Source organism: Balaenoptera physalus, assembly GCF_965194825.1.
Source record: "Balaenoptera physalus genome assembly, chromosome: 1".
Lineage (NCBI taxonomy): Eukaryota > Metazoa > Chordata > Mammalia > Artiodactyla > Balaenopteridae > Balaenoptera > Balaenoptera physalus.
In genome coordinates, this window is record NC_138882.1 from 195,285,242 (window position 1) to 195,305,789 (window position 20,548).

A 20,548-nucleotide genomic window follows, 5' to 3' on the forward strand; every position below is an offset into this window, starting at 1 on the left:
GGTCCTGTGCACAGAGGTTGAGCCCCAGCTGGAACTGTCCTTGCTCAGAACCACAACTTCCTGAGCCTCATTTATCACCCAGAGTCCAGTTGTGATGCTGTGATTTGTAACACCAAGTTCCTATCTGTTTTAGGGCCCCATTCCGGGCACACAGCTCCTAAAACCTGGGGGGGGTTTCCTAAGTGCTGAGAGCCAGCAAGATGTGTTTTGTTACGTTAACGAGGCAACTACAGGGAAGCCCCTAGGTCACCTAAGGATGCAGCTGGTTGCCAGGGGAACCAACCCTGGGATTAGGGGGTCAGTCCCATCCCCTGACCTCCCAGGAGGGGGGAGGGGCTACAGGTTGACTCCATCGCCAATGGCCAATGACTTAATCATCACGCCTGTGTAATGAAGCCTCCGTAAAACCCCCAAAAGGACAGGTTTGGAGAGCTTCTGGGTTGGTGAATACGTGGAGATTTGGGAGTGGTGCTCGCTCAGAGAGACCATGGAAGCCCTCGCCCCTTCCCCACACTTTACCCTGTGAGCCTCCTACAGCTGGCTGTTCCCGAGTTACAACCCTTTAAAATAACCCAGTGATCTGGTGAGTAAAACGTTTCTCTGAGTCCTGTGGGCCGTTCGCACAAATTAATTGAACTTGACGAGGGGGTCGTGGGACCCTCCAATCTGTAGCCAGTCGCTCAGAAGCACAGGTGACAACCTGGACTTGCAACTGGCATCTAAAGTGGGAGGAGGGGTCCGTCTTGTGGGACTGAACCCCCGACCTGGGGGATCTGTCCCCCAGTTGATGGTGTCAGAGCTGGGTTACACTGTAGAACACTCAGTGTCTGCTGAGAATTGCAGAGCTGCTTGGTAGTGTGGAAAGCACACACGGAAAATAAAGGCAGGCTTTTATGCAAATAAAATTTGACAAAAACTGCAGCTCAGGAGTCAGCCCTGGACCCGCTGTGCGGTCTGGGTGGAGAGGATGTGGGAAGGCCTCACCCGCAGCAGAAGACGGTGCCAGGATTGGGCCCCCATGAACCTTTGGGGCAGCAGCCTCTGGGGCTTCGTAAAGGATGTGCCCCTGGTGAGACCCAGCTGTGAAGGCGGCAGGGCCTGTTCCCGGAGCTGTCATCTCCTCACTGTCATCTCCCCGCTCCTTGCCACCCCGCTTCACTGCCGCCCGACAGGCCGACTCTCCCACCCGGACACCCCATCCCCCCAAACCAGAGGGCCCGTGAGAGCTGCCTGTGGGCGCCAACGTCCCTGCCACACAAGGCACTGAGTCCCAGAGACGGGGACACCTGCCACGGGGGAGGGTGGCGGCCGCGGAAAATGTAAGAACCTGGGTGCTGGGGTGGGCGTGACAGCCAGGTCAGAGTGAGCCCACCTCCCAGGGGCCAGCCTTCCCACTTTCTCTCAAAGCACAAGAGCACAGGGTTTCCTTTGTGGAGGTCATGTGTGCCCCTTGTGGTCCACCGTGATGGCCTGAGCCACCTGTACTGATGTGGAAATGGCCACGCCGGCAGTCAGTGCCATGGAAAGCGTCCGTGTGCCGGGCATGGTGCTAAGTGTTTATACAAATGCTCTCAGTTTACCCTCACGGAAAGGTGCAATCATCATCCACCCTTGACAGAAGAGGATCCTGAGGTCAGAGGGGTCCCCTGACCCAGGCTCAGACCAGGCCTGAAGCTTGGGCTCACAGAGACTCAGCCAATGACCCCTCACGCCCAGCTCTGCATCGGTGAAAGAGTACGTACAATGAGCACCATATCCTCACCTCTGAGATTCAGCAACAGCTCACGTGCTGCCACGTTCACTCGCTCTCTGCCCATTCGGCTGTACAGAGAGCACCTCTGTGCTAAACGTCTGGAAGACCTCACAGACCTCTGCCCTGGAAGCCTCAGTGTGCACGATCCCCGATGTCCGCAAGGCCGTGCTCCCCCCAACCCTCCTCGTTCACATTCGAGTTTCCACGACTGCCCCAGAAATGAGCTAATGCACCTCTCAACAGGACGCTGAAAATACTGATGAGCCGTCTGCTATACTCACCTCAGGTTCATCTTCAATGTTATCATGTTTCCGGGTTGAAGAAATATAAGCAACTAGTGAAGAGAGGAAGAAAAAGGGGTGTTACAGGCGTTGTCAGGGACGTGCCCTGAGACCCCCACGGCCCTTGCCCCTCTGTGGAGACACAGTGGCCCAGGCCAGGCCGCCAGGCCAGCCTGTGCTCAGGGTGAAGGCCTGGAGCAGCCACTTCTGACTCAACTAGAGACTTAAGAAAATGCAGCTTCCTGGGCCCCACCCAGACCTGCTGACTCTGAACTTCTGGGGCTGGGAACCTGCCTTTGTGACAAGCTTCCCTAGTGATTCTTCTGGAAGCGACGGATCATAGGATTTTGGTGTCTAGCCTTCCAGTCTCTGTTCTTACGGTATGCAGACGGAGGGGCTGGGTGGACGGGTACTTGTTAAGGGTCTCCTTTACATGAGGTGCTGTGCTAAGGGTTTTATGCTCCGTGGCCTCCTGTCATCCCAGGGGATGGAGCTCATATTTATCAAACGAGGGCTAGGGCCCTTGCACACCCTTGTAACAGCCCACAGAACTGCAGAAGCTCAGAGCTGGGCCATCAGTCCAACTGGTACTCAAAATCACTCTCTGAATGCTTCTTAGCATTAAAAAAAGTCTCTCCCCAACCAAAAAAAAAAAAGAAAGAAAGAAGAAAGAAAAAAGAAAAAAAATCCACTAAAACTCAAGAACTACACAGCAGCCTGCCGTGCGCACAGCAGGCCTTTCCACAGAGATGGGTATCCATGGTGGCCGCTGCACTACGTGCCTCTTAGAACGTCCGAAGTCGGCACAGAGGGCAACCCCGCCCCGGGCTCCCCAGGCGGCAGCACACAGAGACGTGGGCGCCCAGGGAAGGCCACCCGCCCACCTCTGACCCGGATGAGGGGGGCCCTGAGAGCCCTCCCCGGTCCCGCGGCGAGCACGGGGCATGCTCCCAGGTACTGGCCCCTGGCGAGAGGAGAGGATCTAAAAGGATGCCTGGGGGGAAGGGGAGGTGGGCGGGTGTTCCCGGGGGGCGGGGCGAGCAGCCCCTACTTCCGTCCGTCTCCTCGGAAGGAAGGTCCACGTCGTCACTCTTGTCGTCCACTGCAGGCTCCTGGGAAGGCATGACAGAATCCTGCAGAGAGACGGCAACACAGTGACCCGGCGGGCGCCACGACGGAGCTTCTGGAGACTTGTAAGTCACCTGTTGTGTAACACACACTGTAACACACGTCATGACACGTATCATTCAACTGTTACATCATCGCACTGAACACGGGAAGAGGAGCGCTGAGGTCACCTGTGAGTCCACAGGCCGAGGTGACCGCTCAGCCCCTCGGGCCGCAACCTTCCCGGCAGGTGCTTTAGAAAGCGCGTGTATTTACACGCTGACACTGACTCCTCTCTCCCGCCCCCAGCCCCCATCTCGCGTCGCTTGCAGTCAGGCCCCAGCTCCGGGGTCCACGGCTGACGTCACAATCCAGGAGGCTCCCTACTGGTGGACCCTGCAACCCCCAAGAGTGCCGGGGGCTCCCGGGGCTCAGGAAGAGGGCCCGACCCGGACCGCGGGCCTGGGCCGCCACTCTGCAGCCCACGGGAGCCCCCTCCTCTCTCTCGCGGGTGGCAGGGATGGTGTCAGGGCCCCCCCACCTGGACAGAAGGAGGCCGAGGGTCCCTGGGGCAGTGTGGACACCCCCCCAGGCTGTACCCGGCCCCCACTCACCATATGCCTATTGCAGGTCAGCGGGACAAGGACGTGGCAGCGCTTATGGACCAGCAGTTTGCAGTTGATGCACCTGTAGCCCTGCCTGGCAAGGCCCCATATCCTTTCACTGCACTGGCCGCAGTACGCTCTCTGCGCGGGACGAGAACAGCCGCTGTCAGCCGGGCCCGGTGCGCCCGGGGGCCCCGCCACGCCGCGCGGACATGCTGCACCGTCACGACGCGCAGCTGGGGTGGGAGGTGGCCCTGTCGCCTCGTCACCCCCGGCACCAGGCCCCCGCCCAGGCTCGGCAGCTCCGTCCCAAGGTTGGGGGAACCGAGGCCCCAAGGAGGGCGCTGGGGCTCTGCTCCTTGTGAGGGAAAAGGGGAGGCCCCGGCGGGCAGGGGTGATGAGACCCCTCCACAGGCAGCGCCCCCTCCTGCTTGCAGGGACTGGATTGCAGGGCCTGGAGTGGGAGTCGTAGCTCCTACCAGGCTGCGCTCAGAACAGCCGAGGGGCCCCTTGTGGGTGGAGTGACCCAGGTGAGAAGCGGTGGGAGAGCCGGCTGCCTGACCCTCGTCCAAACACCCACCTACACAACGACCACAGAAGCGACCCTGCCTGGCGTCTGGACGTGTCAGGATTCTGAGCTGCTCTGGGGCTCCATGCAATTATCTTGGTATTTTTCTCAGCGTTTTAAAAGATTTTAAATGGTCAATCTTTATTCTTCTTGGTTCTAAACACTTGAAATTCATGATCATTTCTGGCTTGTTTGGAGAAGTTTTTGTAATTTTGGAATGTCACAAAATGCGTGGAGGTGAGTGTGTCCAGAAGTCTGGTCACCCGCCCACCACTCGGCGTCCAAAGTCATCTTCGCAGTTACGTGGTGTCCGCACGTCAACAGGTTACCCATTTAGTTTTTTTCCAGCCGTAACTCGTTTTCGTGTTTTACCCTCTTTTGCCTTTTTTTTTTAACAAATTTCTTTCTTTTGAGAGAGTCTCAAATTACTCCTGGAGAACAGAAAGGATACACAGTACCAGCCGCGCAATGGAGCTCATTTAGGAAACAAGAGCGAACCCTCACGAGGTGTGGGCCTGAGGTGCAGGACGGGCTGCTGGCGGCCAGCGGGCACCAAGAAGCCAATTTCCCACCAGGAAGGAGCCCCCTCCCCATACACAGAGCGTGTATGTCTCAGTCACGGCCATGTGGTCAGCACCTGGCACAGTGCCCAGCACACAGTGGGTGCCCAATAAAGGTTTGCTGAAGACAAATCCACACGCGTGCGCCCGCGTGCCCCACTGCTTTCAACTTCGGTAAAAGGAGAGAGAAGGATGTACCCAAGTCCCCCACGTTGCCGGAACCATCCCTCCCACAAGGAGGCCAACACGGGCTGTGGGACTCCCTCTGGGAACGGCCTGAGATGCAGTGGACGGCAGCAAGGGCCAGACAGAGGGCTGGACAGAGGGCCACCCCCCCAGACCTCTGACTCGGGCCAATCCAGTTTAACGCCGGCCTTGGCATCTCCGCCCGAGGAGGGTGAGTGCTGGTGAGTAAACTCGGGGTTCAGGGAAGGGGCGTCATCTCTGAGGACCGCTCAGCATTCATGGAACCATTACAAAAATTCACGTCTTTTTATACAATGTGCTAAATGTGTTTAGCTTTCTCCAGAACACCATTTAACAATGCTTGGATCATATTTAGGGGCAAACCCACAGCCACCTGGTATCTTCACGAATTAACGAAGATCCCTTTTCCTACAGAGCCACCCTCACCAGGGCCCAGGCCAGGACAACGGGTGATCAAGGGCAGCGTGAGTGTGCCGGGTTCCAGCACCCGTCAGTCGTGTCAAGGCCACGTGCAGACATCTCCCCAGAAGAGGCAGCCACGAGGCTCTTTTTTTTTTTTTTTTTTTTTAATAATTATTTGTTGTTAATAGGCAAGCCCTGCTTTGGCCTGCTTGTGAGGCTTGGAATTCTTTTTTTTTTTTTTTTTTTAAGAGAGCGTTGCTTGAGGATAAACAGCTAGTTTTTTTTTTTTAATTAATTAATTAATTAATTAATTTATGGCTGTGTTGGGTCTTCGTTTCTGTGCAAGGGCTTTCTCTAGTTGTGGCAAGCGGGGGCCACTCTTCATCGCGGTGCGCGGGCCTCTCACTGTCGCGGCCTCTCTTTTTGCGGAGCACAGGCTCCAGACGCGCAGGCTCAGTAACTGTGGCTCACGGGCCCAGCTGTTCCGCGGCATGTGGGATCTGCCCAGACCAGGGCTCGAACCCGTGTCCCCTGCATTGGCAAGCAGATTCTCAACCACTGCGCCACCAGGGAAGCCCCACAAGGCTCTTTATTTCAAAACTAGATTTGAATTATCAACATTTCAAGAAATGTGCCACTAAATAATAAAACTTAGGGAATTCCCTGGCGGTCCAGTGGTTAGGACTTGGCGCTTTCACTGCCGTGGCCTGGGTTCAATACCTGGTTGGGGAACGAAGATCCCGCAAGCTGTGGCCAAAAAATAATAATAATAAATAAAACTTAAAACCCAAGCTTCGGGCTTCCCTGGTGGCACAGTGGTTGAGAATCTGCCTGTCAATGCAGGGGACACGGGTTCGAGCCCTGGTCTGGGAAGATCCCACATGCCGCGGAACAGCTGGGCCCGTGAGCCACAACTACTGAGCCTGCGCGTCTGGAGCCTGTGCTCCGCAACAAGAGAGGCCACGACAGTGAGAGGCCCGCGCACCGCGATGAAGAGTGGCCCCCGCTTGCCACAACTAGAGAAAGCCCTCGCCCAGAAATGAAGACCCAACACAGCCATAAATAAATAAATAAATACTTTTAAAAAAACCCAAGCTTCATTTCTCAGAAAAATCACATGACTTAATAGATTAATGGGTGCAAATATTTTTAAGTCTCTTACGTGCTGCCAAAGTGGTTCGTTGCTCATGTTTTCAGTCACTGACGTCTGGGGCTGCTTTCACACGGCAACAGTAAAGGCAGAGTCAGGGTCCGGCAGTTGTGACAGAGACCGCATGGGCCACAAAGCCTGAAACACCTACTCTCTGCCCCTGGGAGGGGATGCTTGCTCAGCCCCGTTCCAGCTGCTCAGACCACAGCCCTGGGGCTGAGGACCTCAGCGCTCCCGCTGTGGGCTGGACGCCGCCCCCGCCCCCCCGTGAGTCCCCAGCTGAGCCTTCCTCTCTGCTCGAGAAGCTCAGTTGTGTCCAGTGCAGAGAAAGCTCCAGGCAGGGAGCTTGGGCCAGTGAGGCCGACAGCCCTCGCTTCCATCCTTGGGTCAACAGCAAAGAAGGAGAGCAGTGACCTCCTTTGTGGGCTTGTCCCTGTGAGTCTGGCTGATCCCGCAGAGCCAGGCGTGTAGCTCCCGAGACACGTGGGGTGACCTCGCAGCCCCGCAGTTAACACTGGTGGATGGTGCGGCCTCAGACGTGGAGCCCAAGGACCCTGGTGGGAACTGTGCCTGGTGACAAACGGCGACACGCCCGCCTCCCCATGTGTGAATGGCGGGGCTGGTTAAGAGTTGTCGGGGGTCTCGGGGTCGGCTCCCTCCTTGGTCTCCTGGTGTTTGTGAAAAGCCGCTTGGCGCTTGAGGAGAGCGGGTGGGGACGGGGCTGGAGTGGGTACCCCCCCACCGCCGAGTTCCCCTCCTCCTTGAGGAGGAGAAGCCTTTGCCCACAGACTTTGGGGAGGGGGCGGCAGGAGGAGTGCCAGGCTCTGCCCCCTGCCATCAGAGAAATGGGTTTTCCTCCGAGAACCTGCAGGGAGGGAGAGGCCAGGCCCCTCCGGGCGGCCTTGCCAGGTGGGTGGGCCTGTGAGTCAATCTGTCATGAAGGGAACGAGCAGTTCTCTGATGTCCTGAAGGGTGGCCCATGCCGTCTGCCTGAGACCCCCTCTGGCAGAGCCAAGCCGGTGCCCAGAGGCGCAGGAAGAGAAGCCACCGGCCGCAAGCTGGCTGGCCGTCCGCTTTTTAAATAAACACGGGAGGGTGGGCAGTGGGGGCCTCGCGTCATGGGGGCTGGACGTTTCCATTTCTCCAGGCTTCACCCGGTCCGTCTGGGTGGTTCACCGGAAAGTCTCACGTCCACACCCGTCGGCCAGGCCCATCACTCCTGCACCCCAGGCCCTCTGCCCCCACTCGGCGACGCCCGACCTCCCCACGGCATCCGATGTCCCAAGGACCCCGTGCCCTCCCAACGTCGCCAAGGCTCCCAAAGCCCTTCTCATTCCCAACAGACATGCCGCATCCCTTCTTTACACCCAACATAGCACTCAGGGCTCCCCCGCTGACTCTCCCCCAATCACCCATTACAGTAAACAATAAACCACTGTGTCGTGTGCGCCTCCTGTGTGCCAGGTGCGGGCACAACCTTCAGGGCAGAGTGCTGTGCCCGGCGGGAGGTGGCACACACGGGGCTGTGAGGGGCACGGAGAAGGTGCATCACGTGGGGGGGGGGGCGGGTGGGCAGAGCGCTCAGCGCATGCGGGGGTCCCCAGGTCAGCAGGCGCTTGGCTGCTGTACTGGACTCCCTGGTGTCCCCCCAGACTCAGGTCCACCCAGAACCTTAAGTGGAAGAAGTATCTTTGTAGGTGTAGTTAGTTAAGTTAAAATGAGGTCAGACTGGGTCCTAACACCATGACGGGTGTCCTTGGGGAGCAGAGACAGAGAGCAGGCGGCAGAGGCTGGAGGGCGGTGCTCCCAGCCCAGGAGCTCCGAGGACCGCCAGCAACCCCAGAAGCTACAGGGAGGCAAGCAGGACCCTCCTAGGGCAGCGGGAGGGGGAGCGGCCCCGCCCCACCTTGGTTTGGACTCCAGACTGTGAGAGAACGAACGGCGAAGCACCCAGTTTGTGGTGCTTTGTGCCGGCAGCCCCGGGGCACGTGGTCGCTGGCCGTGGGGGCACCTGCAGATGCCCGCCAGCAACGGGACGGCTACACAGCCACGTGAACCCCGTGGTTTCTACAGGACACAGGGCAGCACGAGGAGAAACACCAGATGCTCAGCTAAAGCGCCTTCGGAGCGGGCCGGGCAGCGGGGCCAGCGGGCCGGGGGCTGGAGGGCCGTCTCGGGCTCTGGGCTTCGCAGGACACCCTTGGGACCAACAGGGACACTATGGGGTAACACACGCATCCTGGTTATGGGACAAATCTGCGTCCCTTCTGAATGCGCGCAGGCAGGTGGGACCATGGAGCCACAGCGCCTGGACAGGGGATCCCGTAGCAGGGACACACAGGCCGAGTTCATCAGAAAAGACCCGAGCTGGCACCTTCCCGGGCTCAGGGAGCCTCGTAAAGGGCTCGTTGTCACCCAGGGACAGCGGCTGTGAAAGTGGCTCACAGGCCTCGCCTGTGCGCAGAGCAGAGCCCGGCACCACCTCTGGGGGGCGGGGGGGCATCTCGGCGGCCTCGACAGCAACTCACCCTGTTAAAGCGCTTGGCTTGGAAGAGGTGGCCGTTGGCGCGGTACAGCTTCCGCCATCTTCTGGCTCCGCGGCGGTAGATGGATTCTGGAAAGAACAGCAGAAAGGGGTAAAGAAACGGCCTAGTGGCCCACGAGCCCAGCTCCGCCACGTGCGGTGCGGTGGGGACAGGCCGCCCGCCGAGCTGACACGCCTGCGTCCCCACAGCCACTCCTCACGCGATCCCGGGGTCGACCACCCCTCGATGCCCCTGGATGTGCCGCGAGAGCTGCCCTCCGCAGAGGGTCAGGCTGTGACGACATCGGGGCCTGTGTGTCCTCCCACGTGTTTCCTTTCCACCCCCTTCCCTCCGGGCATGAAAACCGGGCCCCTCTCCACACAGGGACAGGCTCCAACAGGCCGAGGGCCCCCTGGACGTGCACGCCCGACCGTCCTCAGAGGGACCCTGGCCGCCGGGGAGTCCACGGTCAGCCCGAGACGGGCGTCTGTCCAGCCAGCACGATCCCGTCTCCTCCATCCCGGGCTCCCATTTGAAGAGCAAATCTAGGGACAGAAGTAAAGCCAAACCAACCGGACACTTATGTTGAATTGAAAGTTACCAAAACCGTTGCTTTCACAACCTGCATTCAGTAATTCAAACTCCTGAGGAAGGAGGCCGCTCGTTAAAAACGCGGAGCTAAATGTATAAGCAGAACTGTTGGCTTTATTCTTCCTCAAAAACGTTTCCAACTTTGCTCCTTCAAAACACTTTGAAAGTATGTGAAAACAAAATACTCAGGATACAACGGGAAGCTTTGTGCTTTTACAAAGCTCTGTAGTGAAGGCGACTTTCATGAGAGTCAGGGAAGTGCCAGGAATATACTGACGTGGAAACTCCAACAGAATGTTTTTAAAACAAGCAAATTACCAGCTCTGGCTGGAACCTGCCGAAACCAGGTCACGGTGACTGCAAAACCGGCTTCTCTCCCGTTAAATGGGAGACGAAGTGGGAAACCGAGACGCCGACACCCAGACAGAACAGGGCCGGCCAGAGGTAGCCCTCCTCACCCCCCAGCCCATCCGCCCTGGGCTCCAAGGGGTCCCTGGTGATGCCCCAGGACCCCTGCCCGGATGACAGGGTGCGGCCCTCCTGGCCTGATTTGGGGGAAGCCTGGCCCCCCGGCAGGTTCCCGCTAACGTCCACAGGCCTGACTGCCCCGCGTGTGGCGTACACACCCCCCGGCTGTCCCAGTGGATGGAGGAATAAGGCACCGAGTGACACAGGGACACAGAGGGAGCTGGGCTCTCAGCCGGGGACGCGGTGGCACGAGACTCTGGCTCTTTCCTGTGCTCACACACGTGCCGTGTGAAAGCCTGAAAATGCAGCCCACCGGATACCCTTCAAATCTGAGCAAAGCCCCCTGAAATAAGAGACTCAAAGATGTTCTAGCAGAGGCCAAGGGGTATTAGGGAGCCCCCAGCAGGCCGGAAAGCTCAGCGAGGTGACATACTGACGTCCATAAAGTGGGCTCTGTGAAATGATGCCCTTGTTATCACACTAAAAAATAAGCCAAACGGACAATGTGTTGTTTCAGGATGCGCAGTTATGAGATGAAATCCTTCTAGTAAGTGGAAGACCAGGGGCAGTGGGTCAGCGCTGGGCGGGTCGGCTGCTAAGGGCACGCGTGTCCACTCCATTGTATGTTGTGTAACACACGTGAGTCCCATGCTCTTGAAGTGCCTCGACTGCTGCAGTAAACAATATACAATCAGAATTGTAAAAACACAGAGGGAGGGGCCAGAGGCAGCAACAACGACATGGTTATAAACTAGTTTCAGATTTCAATAGAAACACAAAGCTCTGAGTCTGCACAGAAAGGCCCCGGCCGCTGCACGCGATCCCGCCGCAGGGGCCCACATCCACTCCCCCACTGGCTCGCACCCTGACCAGCGGGGAGCAGCGCCTGTGGACACGCGCTTCACACCCAAGGCAGGACACGGACCAGCAGGGCTGCCTCAGGGAGCCACGGCACTGATGTGACCCTGCTCCCAGGTGACAGAAGCTGCAGATGTGCAAGTTAAGGGAGGGGAACCAGGGAGTAAAGTGGTGAGCAGGCAGGAGGGGGCCACATCCTCCAGGCGCCTCCCGACCACCAGCCCTCCTGGGGAAGGGGTCAGTGTGTGTCCTGCGCACACAGGACCGCCGTGCAATGTCGGACAGAGGTGTGACCGTGCTGTTGTCTTTAACTAGAGACTGAGCACAGTTTCAGGAGGTGCCTCTTGGCAAGGAGGGGAATGTGGTGGTTAATTTCATGTGTCAGCTGCGCTGGGCCACGGTGCCCAGATCTGTGGTCAAACATTATTCTGGATGTTTCTGTGAGAGTGTTTCCGGATGAAATGAACGTTTAAACCAATGGCCTCTGAGTGAAGCAGATTGCCCTCCATAATGAGGATGGGCCTCGTCCGATCAGGCGAAGGCCTGAAGAGACCCCAAGGCTGACATCCCCCAGCGAGAGGAAGTCCTGCAGCAGATGGACTTCGGACCTGAACTTCGGCAGTGGCTCTTCCTGCTTCCAGCCTGCAGCCTCCGTGACCATGTGAACGAATCCCTTACGGTGAATACTCTCTCTACACACACGTCCTGTTTATCCTGCTTCTCTGGAGAACTGACTCACGTGGACTCTCGGGTGGTACTTTCCATTACTCCCCACCCCAGGCAGAGACAGGAAGGTGCTGCCAGAGACCCTGGCAGGGCAGACCCCGGCTCCACACCCTGGCATCACTTCCGGCAGAGGCAGGGGAGCCCCTGTGGTGTCCAGTCCACACCCATGTTGCCACCTGGAAAGCAGTGCCCAGGTGACTTACAAGGAACCACAAGAGACAGCAGGGCATCCTACATTTTAAAAAAAATATACACTTTTTGTTTTGAAGTAATTTCAGATGTACAGAAAGTTGCAAAGACAGTTCAGAGAGCTCCTGTATGACCTGCCTGCAGTTTCCCCTCAGTTAGCATTGCTCCAACACGGTGTGAAAAAGAAAAGGACACGTGTTCTCAGAGAACACGCGTGTGCAGAGTGCTTCCCGGGGCGGGCGCTCTGGGGATGACCCGCCCCACCGCCCGCTGCACCCACCGCGGGCCCTGCGTCTCCACCTTCCCATTCGGCTGATCTCAGTGGTAAAAGGTCCTGAAGCCCAGCTGGGTGGGCCGGCAAGGCCTCCATGGGAAGCGGGCCCTGGTGGGCGGCTCCGGCTGACCCCACAGCTACTCTACCCGGTATCCTGGTGGGTCAGGAGGCTCCATCTCGGTCACCATGTCAAGGCCGACTTCGGAGTCAGAGCTGCTCGAAGTCAGAGCCTGCTGGGCACCTGGAGGTGTCCGGTCGCCTCCATGGTGCCCGTGCTCTGGACACAGAGCGGGAACGACAGTGGGTCCTCGTGGCCCCGTCTGCTCAGCCGCTCCTGCACCTTCTCTCAGCCTGAACGACACCCTCAAAGAAGCTCTCTGCTTGTCTTTGGAATTCTATAATTAGGACGGCTACAGGGAACTTTAATGAGCTCAGTTTCTATGGCAATGGAGCATTTTGAGGGCTCTGACAAGGCGAAGAAAATACACTTTAAAAAGGGAGCTTAGAGCAACAGACCTTGAAACAAACCAGGCAGCCCCCAGATTTGGGGGGAGCATGGGGTGCTCCGAATTTTCAGGGCAGATCATGATGCTATTGGAAGCCTCTCTGACTGTTTGCCGGACACGGACCCACCGCCCAGGTGACCAGCCCAGCACAACCCCCGGACAGCCCTGGAGCACCTCGAAACTGTGGCGGGAGCGCTCCGGCGATGGGGCATGTGGGTCAGCTGAACGCCTTCCTGGTGGTTCCGGGTTGGTGACCAGCCCGAGGCAAGGCCAGGGAGCTGGTGAGGGGCCCTCGTCCCTCGGGCCGGGGGTGGGGTCCTCAGCAGAGCGCGTGCTGCTGCCCCCAGGCCCAGCCCCCTCCGGGCGAGTGGCGTCCCCTGGGGTCCACGTCCAGGAGGGCGGGGCCCGTGTCCAGGGTGCAGCGCACTCGCTCAGGCCGCCCTGCCCTCACCGACCACACATTCCACCAAAAGGCTCCTACTGCAGGCTGCACGTGACCACCTAGAAACAGGAGTCTGGGGTTTACGTGGGACGCTGGCCTGGCCATGGGCCACGTAGCTGGTGCTGCTGAGAAGCCTGGTGGCCGCACAGGCTGGGGGTCCCAAGGGACGGTGGCCAGTGTGGACAAACAGTCCCAGGAAGACCACGGAGCCACACAGCTCGCCTGCATTTCCCAGCGGCTGGTGTCACCTGACCGTGGATCCAGCGGCCCACTGCTACGTACAACAGGTGGTCGCTGTGTCTCAGGAGGGACCGGGTGCTGCCCCCAGAGCCGTGTGACCCAGACCCATGTCCTCCTGCACTCTGCGGGCCACGCTGGGGGCGGGGCAGCGGCGAGCAGGGCGCAGCTGGGCTGGGGGGGTCGCGCCCTCCAGGGCCCTCTCCCTCGAGGCTTCCTGCTCCTCGCTGATCTGTGTCCCAGCAGAAGACGGGACTTAGAACCCGCTGCTCTGAGAGGCGGGTGAAGGGGCCTGAGGCTACAGACGCAGACCTGGGACGGGTCTCAGAGCCACCCTGGCAGGAAGCCAGCCACGCGGGGACGGCGGCAGTTTGGTCCTGTCGGCGGGCCCGGCTCCCACAGAAGCCTGTCTTCCTCACGTGGTCCCGACGTGGCCCCCAAGCCTTGGCATCGCTGGCGCGGTGCTGACCTCATCTGGGTCTAAAGCAATCCAAGAAGGGCAACCCCAGGGATGTCATGGGTCCAGGGCCGTCACGTGATGAAACCATCCAGTCAGGCTGCAGAGAGGGGCTTCCCTCCGAGGCCAGGTCGCCCCTCCCTGGGCAGTGGAGCAGGGACACGGGGCCCGGGCGTGGTTGGCTGCGTGGACGAGGTGGGGCCAGCCCCAGGGTATGGCCACGCTAAGACAGAGTGACCAGGGCCAGGCTCGGCTGGACCCACCCCACACTGCCGCCTCTGGACACGTGCTGCGGGGATGTCCCTTGGGGGGACTGCCCATCAGCTGTGGCCACAGCTGTCTGGAGCACCTGCCAGCACCGTGGGCCGGCAGCACCGGCGGGGCCTCCCGCGGAGAGGAAGCTGGGGACCGGGGCCAGCATGCGGTTCGCTTCCCTGAGTCTCATGCGCGGCAGGGAGAAGAGGCGCGAGGGTCCCCCCAATGCGACGCGCTGTGTGCAAAGCGACGGGGCAGACACCTGTCCTCTGGGGCTCGGCGACGCCTGCAGGAGTCCACCTGCCAGACACCCTCCCTGGTGGCCAAGAGGGACATCTGAGTCGTGCCCGTGAGGACACAGCGGCTGAAGGGCAGGACGCTGGGCTCCGTGGACAGGAGAGCGGCCACGGGAGCCACGGAGCAGCCGCGGGGGGTGGGGAGGGGAAAGGCACCCTGACCCAGCGCTGGAGCCCCGAGTGGCGGATTCACTCTCACAAAGGCTCCGAGGGACGGGGGCAGGCCCGTGCAAGAGATCCAGCAAAGGACCAGGTTCCTGATTTTTGTAAAGAGAAATGCTTAAGTAAAGAAAGGTCTTCTGCTTCCCCGGACAGGAGCTGTGAGGACCGGACGGCGTCCTCTGTGTACAGCAGGGGCCCGGCCGGCACCCAACACCGGGGTTCAGGGCGACCAAGCCATCCAGACCCGAGGGCCCATCCCTGTTGGCTCGGGCTGCTGTCACAGGGCCCCAGACGCCCCATTAAGGAACAGACCTCGACGAGGCACAGGGGGTGCAAGGCCAGGGCCACACCCTAGGGGTTCCCAGCAAGGGCAGGCCAACCCAGAGCTGTCCCTTTGTCACCAAACACCATCAGTCAAGAAACCCAACCCTAAGAGGTGTTTTGAGAGGGACGGGGGTTATTATAACAGTTCAACTTTCTCACAGTTTTTATCACAAAGATACAAATTTGTCATGAAATGAGTTGAGTTTTGATGAAATGTCTGACCAACGTTTTCAGAAAGATTCTCTGGAAAAACGTACACCAACTTGCAAGCGATCTGTTGCAAGTGGGTTCCGCCGAGCCACCTCCCCTCCATGCAGACGTCTTCCTTTATGGACTCACTTCTTATAAACAGCACGAGTCCTGGGGCCGCTCAGAGCCCACCTGTGCCGCAGGGGCCCGCGTTCCCCCCAGGCCCGCTGCACCTGCGGCCCGGAGCCCAGGGCCAGGCCCACGGGAGAAGACCTCGGGCCGGGAACACGGGCACCCCGAGTGTGCCGGGGGAAACGATGGGAGGGGACTGAGGACGCAGCCCCTCCGAAGACAGCCAGTGGCGGCTGGACCACAACAAGGACGGGCCGGCATCACGGCCAGACGTGCAGGTCAGAATGGGAGACAAGGCTGGTTCCCGGGAGGCCAAGCGGAGAGCGAGGTCCGGCGCTCGTGAGATCCAACTGCAGGTGAAAACTGGGGTTCAGGGCAGCCGAGACAAGCCAGCCCCAGGGGCTGCCTGGGTCCTCCCGGGACTCCACGACAGGCCCACAGACGGGCTGCAGCAGAGTCTGGGGGCTGGAGGCCCGGGTTCTGGCGACGGCCTCTCCCAGCTCACTCGGCAGAGGGGCTCCCGGGGTCTCTTCTCCTGTGGCACAAGCACCCCTCCCCAAGACCCCATCTATTACCTCCCAAAGGGCCTCATCGCCACATACACCTGGGGTCGGGGCCTCCACACAGGAATTTGGGGGGCACGTTTGGTCCAAAACAATCTGCTCCTGGTCCCCCCAGATTCATGCCCCTCTCACAGGCAAAACACACCCACTCCATCAACAGCCCCGAAGCCTTCACTCCTGCAGCAACACTGACGTCCAAAGTCTCATTGAAACATCATCTAAACCAGGGGGGTGACACTCAAGGGGCAATTTGTCCTCAAGAAAACCGCCCCCGGCCTGGGCCTGGGAAAGTTGTGTGTTTCCAAAATGCAATGTTGGGGGGCTTCCCTGGCGGTCCAGTGGTTAGGACTCGGCGCTCTCACTGCCGAGGGTGCAGGTTCAATCCCTGGTCGGGGAACTAAGATCCCGCAAGCCACATGGAGCAGCCAAAGACAAAAACAAAAACAAAAACGAAAACAAAATTCAATGTTGGGATAGGCATAGGATGGTCAGTCCCACTCCAAAAGGAGAAACAGAAAAGGAGCGAAAGCAACAGGTCCCCAGCAAGCCCCAAACGTGGCCAGACAAATCTGCCAGATCTTTAAGGCTCAAGAATAACCTCTTTGGTTTCATGTTCTGCCCTCCAGCCTCACTGGAGTGGTGGGGTGACCCCGCTACGAGGCTCTCTCAAAGTCCCAGAGGAAAGGGGAATGTGGAGAAATGAACCAAAAATCCAGGCTGCCCTTCCAGGCATTTGCTGAGTCCTACGCTGCACAAGTCCGGGGCAAAAGGCCAAGAAATCAAGCAGAAAGCAGCTGCTAAAAGGTTAAAAAAAAAAAAAAAAAAGCTCGGTGGAGATTTTTGGCTGACTCACAGTGCTGGGGAGACAAAAGCTGGAGATTGGGGTCCTGGTGACCGCCCCCCCGACTTTTCCAGCTGCAATTACTAAAAGATATTAAAGGAAAATGAGAAACAGACCAGCCTCAATGGAATCAAGGTGACTCACCCACACTCCATCTGCTGGGATAAAGTCAAATCCTTTCACGAGGAAAATAACATCACTCAGAGCTCCTACAGTTTTTCAAACACAGTATCTGATATTCAGTAAAAAGTTACCAGGAAGGCCAAGAAATAGGAGCATTTGACCAGTCAATAAAAATGGACTCCCAGGAGATTCAGATATTCAGCATATATTGAAAAAGACAGGTAAAATGAGAGAATTTCACCTGTGAACTGGATCTATTAAAAAAGGAATCAAATTCTAAAAACCCAAGCATTTTAGAAATTCTCAAAGTGAGAATACAGTAATTGAAGTGAATAATTCAGGAGACAGATTTAAGAGCAGGGTAGACAAAATAAGAGATAGTAACAGAAAAGGTCCAGATTGCAACACAGTGGGCGGAAAACCAGGACGGAAGGAAGTGCAGAAAAGAGCAAGAGGGCATATGGGACATGGTGAAAAGACATGGATGTGGAGCCTGGGGGACGAAGGGACAGGGGACGGGCACCACCTGAAAGGACACGGCTGATATATTACAGCGGAGACAAAAGACACTGTGCCCCAGATCCGAAAAACTCTACAAACCTCAGGATAAATGCGATATTCCCCCTCTTTTTCAAGGCTGCTAAAACAGAAGAACAAAGACCATTTTTAAGGCAGCCAGAGAAGAAAGAGAAGCATCCAAGGGAATAACGGGGGGACAGGCGAGTCTCCAAGAGAAACGGCTGAGGCCAGATGACGCAGCAGACGTGCTGGGAGAGCATCACTGCCCACCTGGGCTCCACACCCAGAGAAAATGGCCTCAGAAACGAAGGCAACAGAAAGATGTGTGCGCAGAAACAAAAACCGATTAGTTGTCAGCAAACCTCTGCTAGAAGAAATACTAAAGGGAGTTTTTCGGGAAGGAAGATGGTCTCGGACGTAAGCACAATGCTGCAGGAAGAAATGTGTGCATCGGAAGGGGAATCTGAATGAACACTATTTAAAACAACACTAACAACGATTGTGGAGTTTAAAATAGAAGTAAAATGTACACACATGACAACAATAGCATAAACATTGATAAGGGGATAAATAAGACTAAAGCGTAGTAAGGGTCTTGCCTTACCCGGAAACAGTAAAAGTAGAAACTTAAGGTGCATTCCAACAATGTTTCTTAAAATCCCTAAGGTAGCCAGAATATTTTTTATTTTATTTATTATTATTTTTAAAAAATAATTTATTTATTATTTATTTTTGGCTGTGTTGGGTCTTCGTTGCTGCGCGGGCTTTCTCTAGTTGCGGGGAGCAGGGGCTACTCTTCATTGCGGTGCGCGGGCTTCTTGCTGCGGTGGCTTCTCTTGTTGCAGAGCACGGGCTCTAGGCACACGGGCTTCAGTAGTTGTGGCACATGGGCTCAGTAGTTGTGGTGCACGGGCTTAGTTGCTCCGCGGCATGTGGGATCTTCCCAGACCAGGGCTCGAACCCGTGTCGCCTGCATTGGCAGGCGGATTCTTAACCACTGCGCCACCAGGGAAGCCCCTATTATTTTTTAAAATATTTATTTATTTATTTTATTTTTGGCTGTGTCGGGTCTTAGTTGCGCACGCAGGATCCTCCACTGCGGCGTGCAGGCTCCTTGCTGCAGCGTGCAGGCTTCTCTCTAGTTGTGGCACGCAGGCTCCAAAGCGTGTGGGCTCTGTAGCTGTGGCACATGGCCGCTCTAGTTGTGGCCTGCATGCTCAGTAGTTGCGGCACATAGGCTTAGTTGCCCCATGGCATGTGGGATCTTAGTTCCCCAACCAGGGCTCGAACCCGTGTCCCCGGCATTGGAAGGCGGAGTCTCAACCACTGGACCACCAGGGAAGTCCCGCTAGAATTTTTTTTTTTTGGTTGCATTGGGTCTTCATTGCTGCACGCAGGCTTTCTCTAGTTTTGGCGAGCAGGGGCTTCCCTTTGTTGTGGTGTGTGGGCTTCTCATTGTCGTGGCTTCTCTTGTTGCAGAGCACGGGCTCTAGGTGCACGGGCTTCAGTAGCTGCAGCACATGGGCTCAGTAGTTGTGGCTCACAGGCTCTTGAGCGCAGGCTCAGTAGTTGTGACACACGGGCTTAGTTACTCTGCAGCATGTGGGATCTTCCCGGACCAGGGCTCGAACCCGTGTCCCCTGTATTGGCAGGCAGATTCTTAACCACTGTGCCACGAGGGAAGTCCCTAGAATATTTTTTTAAATATATTTTTTAAAAGTATTACTTAACAAAGCTAATAAAAGGCGGAGTGGGGTGATAGAAAAGTAACACTTGATTAAACCAAAAGAAGGCAGGAAAGGCCAAAAGAAAGAACACATAGGTCAATTACAAAATAAATAGTAAGATGATTGATTTAAACTGTAACTTATCAGTATGACATTAAATGTAAATGAACTAAATGCTTCAGTAAAAGACATGGATTTCACACTAGGTCAAAAACAACAACTAACTTCTGCTTATAAGAGCTGTTTCCAAAATATGATACAGAAAAGTTGAGAGTATAAAGATGGAAAAAATATACCACATAAACAGTAAGATCCCCCTGTTCCCCCCCAACACACAGAGTCATAGTTATACTAATGTCAGACAAAGGAGACATAAATGCCAATAATATTTTTCATCTAAAAGAGCAACACTTCATGATGATAAAAGTGTCAATTCAAAAGGAAGATATAATGATCCTAAATCTGTATGCACCTAATATAGCACAAAATACATGAAGGAAAACTAAAGGAAGAAGTCAAATTTCCAATAATTTAACACCTATAAATATTAAAGATATTTTAAAGGATAACAAAGATATGTACTATGTCAATAAGTATGATTTAGACTTTAAAATATCCTTAAAAACACAACTTACTAAAGGTGACAAAAGAAGAAATACAAAATCTGAATAGTTAATTTGTATTTTAAAAATTAAACCTAGAATTTAAAATGTTCCCACAAGGAAAACTCCAGGCTCGTGGAGCTTTGCTATAAATTCTTCCAAATAATTAATTTAGAATTAACATCAATTTTAATGTAAATCTTCCCAAGAATTAAAAAAAAGCTCAGGGACTTCCCTGGTGGTTCAGTGGTTAAGAATCTGCCTTCCAATGCAGGGGGCCCAGGTTTGATCGTGGTCGGGGAACTAGATCCACATGCATGGCGCAACTAAGAGTTCGCACGCCGCAACGAAGAGCCCGTGAGCTGCAACTAAGACCTGGCACAGCCAAAATAAATAAAATAGATACATAAATATTTTTTTAAAAAGCTCAATTAATTTTTTAAGGGCAATATACCTCCATGTTTAACTCTGACATTACAAAAAAAGAAAATTATAGGTCAATTTCTCTCATAAACATAGTTGCAAAAATACCAAACAAATATTTGCAAACTGAATCCTGCAAAATATAGAAAGGATAACACATTATAGCCAAACAGGGTGAACTAAGTGAATGCAAGGTTGGTTTAACATTCAAAGCCAAATAATGTAATTCACTTTATTAACAGAATAAAAAAGTATGTCAACAGATGAAAAAAAAATCCATCTGGTAAAACTCTATGTCATTCAGGATAAAAACCCTCAACTAGGAATAAAATAGAACCTCCTTAATTTGATGATGGGAATTTACAAAAGAAAGAAAAGTCATTCAGCAAACAACATCCTTAATGGTAAAATTCTGAAAATTTTCCACTGAAATCTAGAACGAGAGGATGCCGGTTGTCAGCATTTCTGTTCCACAATGTTTTGGAC

The 20,548-nt window shown here is 55.7% G+C and overlaps 1 protein-coding gene across 4 annotated transcripts in view; it reads right to left on the minus strand.

The window, feature by feature from the left end:
• PRKCZ (protein kinase C zeta) overlaps positions 1-20,548 on the minus strand; it is a 164,459-nt gene that overhangs the window by 22,812 nt on the left and 121,099 nt on the right. For 3 of the 4 annotated variants that reach the window (XM_082417922.1, XM_082417921.1, XM_082417923.1), the window contains 4 exons: positions 9,162-9,247; positions 3,756-3,887; positions 3,086-3,167; positions 2,035-2,087 (listed from right to left, as the gene is read on the minus strand). In XM_082417922.1, coding sequence (XP_082274048.1) covers positions 2,035-2,087; positions 3,086-3,167; positions 3,756-3,887; positions 9,162-9,247 — 353 coding nt within the window. The remainder of the gene's footprint in view (positions 1-2,034; positions 2,088-3,085; positions 3,168-3,755; positions 3,888-9,161; positions 9,248-20,548) is intronic. The other variant, XM_082417924.1, reaches the window with a different exon arrangement.